General features: G+C 36.1%; 1 protein-coding gene across 1 annotated transcript; it reads right to left on the bottom strand.

Annotated features, from left to right (window-relative positions):
* Positions 1-555: 555 nt before the first annotated feature.
* On the bottom strand, positions 556-7,848 carry LOC105445992 (myosin light chain kinase, smooth muscle-like). The gene is made up of 4 exons (XM_030974186.1): positions 3,542-7,848; positions 2,831-3,159; positions 1,894-2,062; positions 556-1,109 (listed from the first exon to the last, which is right to left on the bottom strand). Exons 1-4 carry the CDS (start codon positions 4,686-4,688, stop codon positions 883-885), a joined length of 1,872 nt encoding a protein of 623 aa, XP_030830046.1. The 5' UTR covers positions 4,689-7,848; the 3' UTR covers positions 556-882.
* Positions 7,849-11,784: the final 3,936 nt, after the last annotated feature.

Here is an 11,784-nt window from a genome sequence, read left to right as displayed (position 1 = left end):
GAAGAGATACCCTGTTGCCATTGATGATATACTGAAAGTCTGGTGAATCCTGGATAATCTGGTCATCTCTGAGCCATGTTATCTGGGGAAACGGAGAGCCTGTGATGATGCAGTCCAGCTGGACAGTCTGGCTTTCGGAAACAGTCACGTCGTTGACCAACCTCCTAAACTGCGGAGGTTCTGGTAGGGCCTCCTGAAAACCTGAAATGTTCAGTGTGATGTTGATGTTGGTAGGCAACTGCCCTGGAATGGTCTGTCCATATATTTGCATTGGGGTTCCAGGGGTACCAGGTTGTCCTGGTGTTCCAGGTCCTGATCCTGGTGTTCCTGGTGGAGGAAGCGCATACTGCTGGCTGGTGAAGGTCATTCCTGGGATCTCCATGTCACTTTCTTCTGTCAATGTCTCTGTCACAGTCTTTGTGGTTGTTTTCTTGGTAGTAGTTCTTCTTGTAGTAGAGGATAATTCCTCAGTGGTTCGCTCAACATCTGAGGGTCCCTCGTGAACCTCTACTGTCCTTGTTGTGGAACTTGTAGGCGTACCTGAGGAAAAATATGATTTATAATCATAAAAATAGGAGATAACTGTGTAAGATTCCCATCCACTCCTAACACTAATTTTAATTCAAACCCTAACCCTGACCCTGACTGTAACTATTATCCTAATTATAACACTAATCCTTACCCTCATACATGGTACAGATGCATGGTGGGGTATTCTGCAGGAAACCCAAGAAAATCAAAATGGAAACATAAAAATATTGAAGGAAAATAGCCTCCTGGTTTCCATCCCTTCCAATAAACAGACTTCAGCATAATGCTAAATAACTAATCTTCCTTTTTTTAAATTTTATCTCGAATATATCTTAGGACACAAGAATGAACCTAACCTTGACTGTACTCCAAACCCTGAGTGGTCATCTGACCATTCCTGGTGACGTAAACACCCGGAGCTGTCACATGGACACCACCAGGCTGTGAGCTGGTCACCCCATCATGGTCAACGTTGATGTGGATTTGCAGGTCCTGCTGGGAATTGGTCACATCTCTCTGGGAGGTGGTCACATCTCTCTGGGAGGTGGTCACATCCCTCTGGTATCGGTAAGAGGATGCTGCGTTTGGATAATCAGAAGAAAATTATAGGATTATAGGTGCATATTGTGCAGGCCAGTGTGTTTGACCCCTCCTACTCTTCCTCTCAAATAAGTAATGCTGTGCAAATGTTTCTTGTCTGACATTAATATCTTAGTATCATCTATCATTAGTATGACAAATCTTGTGAGATTGAATGATGGGTAGTTACACTTGAAATAACCATTATTAAAGGCTGTCTGTACTAGTTTGGCTAGGAGGGATTAGAGCACACAGGAAGGTCACTAACAGGTGGCTATCTCATCAACTCGGCTCTCAATAAACATAAGAAAAGAGGATCATGGGGGACCAATGGTCACCAATTAGGCATTGTTTTCTATATAGAGGGAGCAAGTAGCTACAAGTAGTACAGTGGGCCTTTAAGGGTCATTTACAGAGATTTTCATTTTTCTATGAAGTGCATGTAATGTTTTACCAAACACATTGCATGGAATCCCCCAGACAGAAGATTTCATCTGTGAATTCACCATTATAGACTAATATAAAATATCAAAAATAGATTCATATACAGATTGTAGACTTTGTTACTGTTTGGCTACCAGTAATAAGTTAAATGGACAGATCATAAATTTGCATAATAATCTAGAGATGCCAAATTTATTGGAGGAATGTGCATGAATTTAAGATTTCATTCTAATCTCATTATTACAAGTATTACCTACATTATCAATTGGTGAAGTAAATTTAATTCAAAACAAAACAAAATTCCTCATGCACATATGTATGTAAGATAAATGGACTCACGGCTAACAGTTAGGTGGGCAATGGAAGTCGCCTCTCCTGCCTGGTTGGTTGCCTTGACAACATACTCTCCAGAGTCCTCTGGATAGAGGGATGAAATCTCCATGACACAGATGCCATCTTCTGTGATCCTGATGGTGATGCGACTATCCTGCCTCAGCTCCCTACCACTCTGTTATTACCATTTGGATGCAAAGATGATGTTTTCATTAGAGCAGAATGAAATTTCATGTGCTATTGTGCATTGAATGTTTCAAAATATTTCCTACAAAATAATGAATCTCCTACTTGAAAGCTATGACAAACAGGTATAAACAACATACAATTTCAACACGAAAAATTTGTAATTTGTCTTGGATATACTGAAATGCTAATTCTATGCTGCATGTTTGTCTCTTATAAATACACAAATATTTTCTACAAGTAGGCCTACAGAATATATGTACATGTGTAGGAATGGAACTTTCTATACAAGTTTGGCTATTTGTAAGCTGGAAGTGGTTTGCCATTTTTGAAGGAAGTATACTCTCAATACTCATGTTGACTTCAGCTTTGCAACATCAGCAAAAGATTGTATAATATCAGAATTTCTATACAAGTTTGGCTATTTGTAAGCTGGAAGTGGTTTGCCATTTTTGAAGGAGGTACACCATCAATACTCATGTTGACTTCAGCTTTGCAACATCTACATTAGATTGTATAATATCAGGCTTTATGTATTTTGGATTACTAATTTGAGAACAGATTGTCTTGAAACCAATCATCGTGATCTATCTAGACCTATATTTTTATATGGACGGGCCTCTGCATGCTTCCTGAGAAACTCATCATGATTTATTTTCCTGTTACTAATTTTTATCAGATAAATATGTACATGTAAATCACATACATGTACTAGATGGTAAAGATTCATTTAGAAGTTCTGTTTGCATGATCATACCTTGAACCATCTGACTGTTGGTCTGGGATTGCCGCTGACATGGCACTCAAAACGGGCAGTACCCCCTTCATTGACCTCCTGACTGCTCACAAATGACTGGAAGGACGGAGGCTGAGCGGGCTTTGGACGGAGTTGAGGTTGAACTTCCGCAGGCTTAGGCTTAGGCTTGGTTGCAGCAGGAGCTGGAGCAGCTCCCATCCTGAAGGTTGGAGGTGGTATCGTCTGGATGTCAAGGTCTGAGTAGTAGATGTCCTCTCCAGGAGCCACAGAGAGAGTGGAGTGGATGAAGCGAGCCTGCTTGGTCTCACGGACTATGCGCTGCTCCTCATCTAGAAGTTAAAGAGCAGTGTCTCATGTGTTGAATAATAGAATTCCATTAGTCATATACAGCAAGCCTTCAGATGTAACATTTCATTTCTTTCATTAGTCACTATGACTTCCCACATTTGTTCATTTCAATATTTCTATTATTATTTTTTTTAAATATATGAACAAAAATTGTATTTTTGAAACACAAGGTGAATGAATAATGCTCATGAAAAACAATAATCAATAAATTCTAGGCAAAAACAAGAAGTGAGAAGGATTTAATTTACCTATTATCATACGATAGATGGATACTCACAATGAACTTTTTTTCAAATGATTATGACAACTAATTAAGTGAAGAACAGTTTTAGATGAGGTTGGTGGAATTATGGGGTCACATACCTTCAACAATCAGTTTTGCAGTGCAGGAAGCCAGTCCAGCTGCATTCTCAATCTTACATGTGATTTTACTTGAGTAGTCTGCTAGCACCTTTGGAAACGTCAGCGTAGTAGTCCCATCAGGTTTATTGTCCACCTTGCAAATGATCGAAGGTATCAATTCTTGTCCATTCCTGAACCATTTAATGGACGGCATAGGTTTACCGGAAACTTGTGCTTCGAAGCAACCTTCCTCTCCAGGCCTTACCCTGCAGTGGTTGATGAACTTGAGGAAGTTTGGTGGTTTCCGATCCTCGAGTGGAGGTGGCATAATTGTAAACTGTTTGGTGTGAACAGGTACCGCCTTAGTTGACTGGGATACCTGTGGTTTGATGTCTGATGACACTGGTTTTGATGGTGGTGCTCCCGGCGATGGTTTGGGTGCTCCAACTGGTCTGGATGGAGTACCTGGTGCTGGTCCTCCAGGTTTGCCAGGTGCAGAAGGAGCAGTGTATGGTTTAGGACCCATGTATGGTGTAGGTGTCATTGATGGTGTAGGCACCATTGATGGTTTAGATGCCATGGTCGAAGGTGTCACATGCTGCTTTGGTGGTGCCACCTGTCCCTGGGTGTGGGGTGGCATGTACACAACAGGAGGTGTTCCGAGGTCTGCAACCTCTGGATGATCTACATGCAGCATTGGTTGAGGTTGTACACTAGCATCAATTGGTGCAGGCCGCCTGGTAGGAGAGAAATCCTTCTGCATTGGCCGTCTTGTTGGTGAGGGTTCCTTTCGCATGGGGCGGGTAGGTGACAAGTCCTTTTGGACACGTCCTTCGGTCCTCTGCAAAGCTTCAATCTTGGACGACAGTTTGGTCTTGGCTTGCGTTTTGGTCAAGGTAGGTACCTTATCTGCTGCTTTCTCTTGGCTGTCATCTGTATGCTGGGCAAATGGATGCCCCTCTTCATCTTCACTCTCCTTCCTGGCGCGCTTCTTCTTCCTTGGAAGAACCAGCATCTCATCGTAGGGTAGGATGTCATCCAGATCAATATCGGTATCAGAGTCCATACCTGGATCAACACTGGCACTGACATCAGCCCCGTAGGACTCACTGAAGCTAAGAAGGTTTCCAGCTGGAGCATCTATATCAACTGTTATGTCATAAAACATGGTTCACATAAAATAAGGATGGAACAATGAGAATGAATTAGAATTTTCAAAATGCTGTTCATCTTTGTGATAGTGACTTCAAATTACATATACTTATTTACTTTTATGTAAATTGGAGCTCTTTATGTAAATCTATTTCTACTGTAACACTCATGTATCACTCAAGTTTTCATTATTGATCACAAAATATATAAATCTAACTTTTTGTAGAACAAAACATAAAAATTGTTCTATTCAATTAGCTGATAGGTACAATTTCACACTTGGCATAATCTTGAAAGTGGTTGTGATATATACATTTTATATGCAACACTGAATGTCCAGTTTGAAAAAAAGAGTATAACAAATCATTATCATTGCGTTGTAAAAATATCACCAAAACTAAAGGTGCAAAATAACTTCAATACCATCATCACCATCCACAAAACCTTCATTTCCATCACTTTTCAACTGACTGTAAGAAGTGTATTTTCAAAATGTTAAATGGTGCTTTTACTCTCATTTATGTAAAACATTTTGTTCATCAAATAATATCGCACATGGGTTTCACACCTCAAAAATCATCAAATTTTGTTCATGTTTACCTGACGTGCTAGTAGTGTGCTAGATCACACATTTCCCTTAGATCTAATGTGTAATGCATTTGAGGATCCTACACAGTGACTAGCTTCACTGAATTCATTATTTGTGATTATCTCTGAAAATTACAAATTCAAGAAACATTAGCCTACTGCTACTTCATGAACATTTAGATTAGTTTTGACATTTAACCCTATCCAGGCTGGTCTTAAAGTGAATTTAACTGAACATGTAATATTCCAAGAACAGTAAGTGGGGTAATATTGTAGAGATGAATTGTGAAAAATCAGTATTTAGCATTATGCTCCTTTTTTCTTCATTTTTTGTTGATATAGATTTAGTTCTGTCTGGGGAAGACTTGCAAACATTAAGCAATCAAATAGAGGAGAGTACTTAAAGCCATAGGTCCCCTGGTTGTTTACTGAAAAGCATATACATGCTTTCTTAGCAGTTAGATAAAACAATGATCTTCAAATATGAATTTGAGTAATTGTTATTTTATACCATAACATATTTTGATAGAAAACAGAAGCCTGGATAGTTTTAAGAAAATAAAACACAAACATGTACATTCAAAGATAAAGTGACAAAACTTCTATCTATTATCAATGGAATGACATATCTGTAATACCACCAAAACTGTAAATGGTGATCAAAAAGAAGAAATAAACTGTCATAAGTGTCACTTCTTCATTATCAAGATGTTTAATGTTGTTGGATTCTTCTTTTTGGGGGGTAAAAAGGTATTTTTCAAAAAAATCCATGAAGAATCTGCTCTCTAATGTACATATATATTCTATGATAGGAATGAGTAGACTAAAAAGGAAGATTTTAATTAATTCAGAAAAAAGGTCTATTGGGATCTTTTGCAAAGTTGTATAAGAAAAAAAAAGATAATTAAATTTTGAAATTTGTCCAGACTTTCTTCCCCAAAAAATTCAATACACTAATAAAGGGTTAATCCAAATGGATTGAATAAGTATGATTACTTACAATAAGCAAACCTCAGGCTAATCCATAAAAGAAACTGTCATTCCATTGATAATACATGCTTCTCCTATTCAGAACCACAAATATGTCGGATTAGCTAACATTACGATAGGATAAAAACTTGGTACTTACACATGCTAGTAGGAATACGGCACGCTGGGTGATGTTAAGTCCACGACAGATGTGAGGGGGTGATGAACAGTTGATGCAACGGCGGGCTCATGCACACACACACGGGTAGTGCATTCTAGGTATTGCATGCTTGTAATCATGTCCATGCAAAGAGCTAACACTATCTACAGTGTTTATGAATTTTTTTATTCAATTTATTTATTGGAATCCTATATACTTTTTTTTTTAACTTGTTTTTTTAAACTGTCTTTTATCTTAGCCAGAAGCACTATATAAGTATCCCTGTTTTCATTATTTATTTATTTTGTCCTACACATGCAGTATATAATTTTTTTAAAAGAATTATTAATAACATTATAATTCTAAGTCTAACCTGTAGAATTACATCTAATTAATATTCATTTATGGATCATGCTCATTGTGTAAATTAATTATTTTTTAACTTTATGTATTTGAATTACATTTACAGGTAATTAATATTCATTTATGGATCATGCTCATTGTGTAATTTTTATAACTTTATGTATTTGTTACGTAAATCTAAGCCCTATTAACCTGGTAACTTGTTTATCAGACAGGAAGAGGAGAACCCTTTGAGATTCTCTTATAACACTAGATATTTATCATATTGCTAGTTTTAACTTTTATTCTTGGTAAATTCATAAGTCTATATGCTAATCATTCAGAGATCTCAAATGTATTCCTTTCTTCTATTATGTTCACAAACATATAAACATGATCTTCTTTAGCCTTTAATAACATTATTTGTTTAAATTACATGTATTTTAGTTTTCTGTGAGTTCAAAAGTAATACAATTCACTATTGATTTTCTGAAAATCATCATGCATTGTTTAAGCCAATAAGTGTAAATTGGGATGAATTGAACCTTCTTTGACTAATGATTAAAGAGCAACAAAGACATGCTAAAAATAAACATGTACTTAATTCAATCAGAACAACACATTACAAGTGAATTACAATATCATTCAAGTGTACAGAAAGATACAGATCTATAATGAATATGCTCCTCTTAATTTCTGCATGTATTTTAAATTTTCAAGATGATAAAAAAAGTGCAAGTTCATGCTGTTAAAAGTGAAATAAAGATAAAGTGCCCTTAATTAGATGACATTCACATGTAGACACTATTAAACAAATCTTTAATACTTTTTTCCTTTTCATATAATTAAACATGCACTTATATTTCTGAAGATCTCATGTTACTTTCACAACAATTAGACATACAAGGACAGGTACCGTTACATGTATGTGAAGATTAATTTTTCAATGATTCTTTTCAATTGCTGTATATGAAGCAGGATTTTTGTTTTAATAAAAACAATATTTCAGTGATTGTATGTTTTTAACTGTATCATTTTTGGCAAAAAAAAATCTTTTAGTTCTTTCACCACAGTTAAACATACAATGACATACATTAACGTGTATCAGAAAATGTAAGGGATTCCTCTTATTGCTTTTTTTTTATTCTATGAAAATGAAAATTGTGTAAAGTGATATTTGTATGATTCTTTTTGTTCTTTCAGCAGTATTAAACACACTTTATACAAAGACAAACATGTACATTGACATGTATTGTTAACATGTATTGGACAATTTTTGTCAAGGATTTCTTTCAATGCTTTATGAATGTATAAAGCAGAAATTGTTTTCTTGAAAAACTGTAAAGTTTGAGTGATCAAGTGTTTTAAACAGTATTTTGTTTAACAAGAATCTTTTTTCTACTTCTTCGGATTGAGCTGATTTCTCCCGTTTCTATTATATTTTTCTTTTTCTCTTCCTCAGTTTTTCTTTCCATTTATCACACTTCAGCTCAGCTCGAAATACTATTTAAAATTTTTACTCTTTCATTTCCAGGTCCATATAAATCACTTCATCCTCGTTTTTTCATTAAAGGCATTGCTCAATAATGTTTCCAGTTTTACAAATCTGAGATGCATGGCCTCACGTGTTATTAGTGTCTGTGATATGGTGTAATATTGAAGCCCTAAAATAATTTCTGCGCTTCAAAATGATCATCAAGTGGTTCAAAAAGTATAAATCTTTCAGTGACCAGTTTTACCATATTCATTTTCCCCACTTGACTGTAGTGTTATAAAAATCGTTGGGAAATGGTTTCTGAAATTTTGAATTTGATTCATAAATATCTTGATAATCAAACATGCGATCTGCTTGTAAAAGTCATGGGATACCTGACTGACCTAAAAGTTTATAATTATGATTGCAGCATGAGCTAAATCGAGGATTTTGTTTAGAATCTGAGGCAAAGATACCCAATCCCTTTAAATCATAACCGACATCCCATTGAAATATGGGTATTAAATTTAACACTCGCTTCAATGGGATATCGGTGAAATTTATAACGGTTTTGTGAAATGATGCCCAGGGTATTCTGTTACTCTATAACCCCTTATAAAACCACAGGCAGTTTGAATGCCAAAATTATGCTCTTGATCATAGTCTTCGTGGGAAAAGAATAACTTGTCATTATTCTTGTAATTTTTCAATTTTTGCAACAGGTTGATGAGTGAAGGTTTACAACAATAACAACAGCGCCTTCAGGAAAAATTATGTAATTTGCAATTAAACTATGGTGAATTTTATGAACTAATAAATCATAATGATAATAATAATAATAGTGGGTTTGTGTATAGTGCTCATGTCTGTCTGTCAGACTTGACACTCCTGGCGCTCCACAATTATTACCCCGGCTGTTCCGTGGCTGCCAATGCCATTAGGGCGCTTTAGCATCATATGGAATTAATTCCTGCAAGTAGCTGTTTACCTCACCTGGGTCGAGGGTGGCAAGTGTAGATTCATGTCTTGTACCTGTACCTTGTGGTTCACTGTCCGGAGAGTTATCCACTAAACCTGTACATCAAGAACACTATCCTGAACTAGTATTAAAAGATCACCTGTCTATAAAGGCCATCTTGACTGTTTTTCTTGGATTGCCTCATTATTAAGTACATATCTTATCATGTGAAGCTTGGTTTCAATATATCATGTTCTTTCCTTCAGATTCCCTTATAAAAAATAAAGTATCTTAATGAAAAATCTTTTTCAAAAATATAGATGGGAATTTAACAGCTTTAAATGTATCTGAACAACAAATGCTCCAGTGAAAATTGCCCATAATAGATTTTAAATTCTTTGCCATAATCTTAGTATTACTCTTTGCTTTTAACGAAATATAGCATGGAGCTAGCAAATCAAGATTACCATTCATACACGTCCATGAATCTTGAACCCCTATTGGAATCCATTGATATAGGACAACTTAAGCATTTCCCTCCAAGAAGATCTATGGATTCATTTCCATTGTAAGATAAAGATAAAATCTAGTACTTGGAATGAAGTGTAAATCATTCATATTTCAAGGTTATATTTTCCAAAAGTTTAGCAATCAAATTTTCAACACTTCAAAATAATGTGAGTTCAGTTTAGTCTCACTCTCTAAAGAAAATACAATTAAATCCAAAGCAAAGCTAGTTTACAAATCTAGTGGTACTCTCTATGGTGAAAAAAGGGGTCACCCAGGCTATTCTATAGTTCAATCCAATACCAAATTCCTAAATTGGTTTCATTGTTTGAAAATTGTGAGGGCAAAGAAGGAAACAAACCAAGCCAAAAACAAAACCAAACTACACATGACACCCCAAGCTGGAATCAGCTGAGAAACTTTGTAGTCCAGTGGTTTCTCTGATTCTTCTGAATCTGTGATTAGAAGCGAAAGAGGTAGAGATGATGAACTCCACGACCCATTCACATATGCATTTTTAATTTATGTGTAAGGAGTTCTGGAGGCTATATGTAAAGGTAAAAGTGTTTCAGAAAGGGAAAGGTTAAAATGAAAAGCAACAAGAAGACTATCAGAATTTGGAATATTCCTTCTGAATATGTGTCTGTTGCTGTACCAGTATTATACTAATTAATAATAATTTTGTTTAACCAGGGACGACACATTAGCTTAAATGCTGTTCTTCCTGAGGACCCTACATGATCACAATCTCCGGTGAACCTCTCAAATCATATTGGGAAATGTGTTTAATGGAATCTTCATTTTTGCTGTGTATTAAGTATGCTGTGTATTGAGTATGATGTGGATGAGTATTTTTCTAAATTCCACTTTAGGGTTTTTTGAGAAATGATCTCCTAAACAGTTATGAGATCTTTCACAGGGTTTTTCATTTGTTTTGAAGTATCCTGCTTCAATGTATCTTAAATCTGTTCTTGTTGATTGTATTGAGTAGATTTTTTGTTCATATATATGTATTATCAGTTTATCTCTTTTTTGTGCTCTCTCTCTCTCTCCTTCTGTTCCTCTCTTTCTTTTTCTCTCTCTCATTCCTTAAAAAAAAAGTATTTGCATTTTCATCAATAGAAAAAGAAATACTAAATCATCAGCATTATCACCATGGATGTTAATAACATCACTATAATCAGTTCATCATCATCCAAACATTACAATCAGGGCCATCATCATCATCATCTTCTGAGTCAAGATCAAAGATCACATGCACAACCATAACAAGATTTATCCTCATCTCATTGGATACATGTAAACACTCTCATGACAATGATTGTCATCTTTGACATCATGGTTACTCTCATTGCTATCATTAATCTTTTGAATCACAAGTATTAGCCTCTTTCTCATTAACACAATAAACATGTTTTTCATCATCATCATCATCGTTATCATCATCATCATCATTATCAATATCATCATCATCTTCATAATCATCATCATTATCATCATCATAACCAGCATCATTATCAACATTGATATCTTTACCATCATCATCCACATCATCAACAGCACTATCATCGTACCTTCAACAAGCAGCTGAGAACTGCAAGTGACCTGTCCTGCCGGGGTAGAGGCCGTTACCGAAATACGACCCGAGTCGTCCGCAAAGACCTGAGGGATGTAGAGCGTGCTGGTCCCATCCGGACCGGTCGAGACCCGCTTGTGGGGCATGCTCTGAATCTCCTTGCCCTCGTGAAACCACTGGACCTCAGGCCGTGGACTCCCGACCACTTTGCATTCAAAGCGGGCAGGGCTACCCTCAGCCACTTCAAGATTCACTATCTTCTTTAAAAACTTAGGGGGAACAGCAAACTCCGCTGCAGACTCAATTTCTTCAACTGGAAAAGGAGGCCAAAGTGAGAAGGAGATAAAAAAAAGAGAGAAGAATTTTTTTAATAGCACATCAGAATTTCGTTTCCAAACCAACCAAAAAGAGTATACGGTTTTTCATTCAGTTCTAGAATTAGAACACTGAATAATTTTCCAAAGTCGTTTGCAATGTGTAGGCTGCAAACTGAATTTAGGAAAGAATATAAATGATAACAGATATATACTGAGATGTG

Source organism: Strongylocentrotus purpuratus, unplaced genomic scaffold (assembly GCF_000002235.5).
Source record: "Strongylocentrotus purpuratus isolate Spur 01 unplaced genomic scaffold, Spur_5.0 spur5_scaffold_7, whole genome shotgun sequence".
Lineage (NCBI taxonomy): Eukaryota > Metazoa > Echinodermata > Echinoidea > Camarodonta > Strongylocentrotidae > Strongylocentrotus > Strongylocentrotus purpuratus.
Note: the sequence above shows the minus strand (reverse complement) of the source record. Positions and strands in the feature narration are given on the sequence as shown.

Excerpts from the sequence above, each read along its gene's own strand:
- LOC105445992 (XM_030974186.1), bottom strand. The coding sequence starts at position 4,688 with ATGTTTTATGACATAACAGTTGATATAGATGCTCCAGCTGGAAACCTT. Across the intron at positions 3,160-3,541 it reads TGCAAAACTGATTGTTGAAG|ATGAGGAGCAGCGCATAGTC; the intron begins GTATGTGACCCC and ends TTTAACTTCTAG. Across the intron at positions 1,110-1,893 it reads TGCCCACCTAACTGTTAGCC|CATCCTCTTACCGATACCAG; the intron begins GTGAGTCCATTT and ends ATCCAAACGCAG.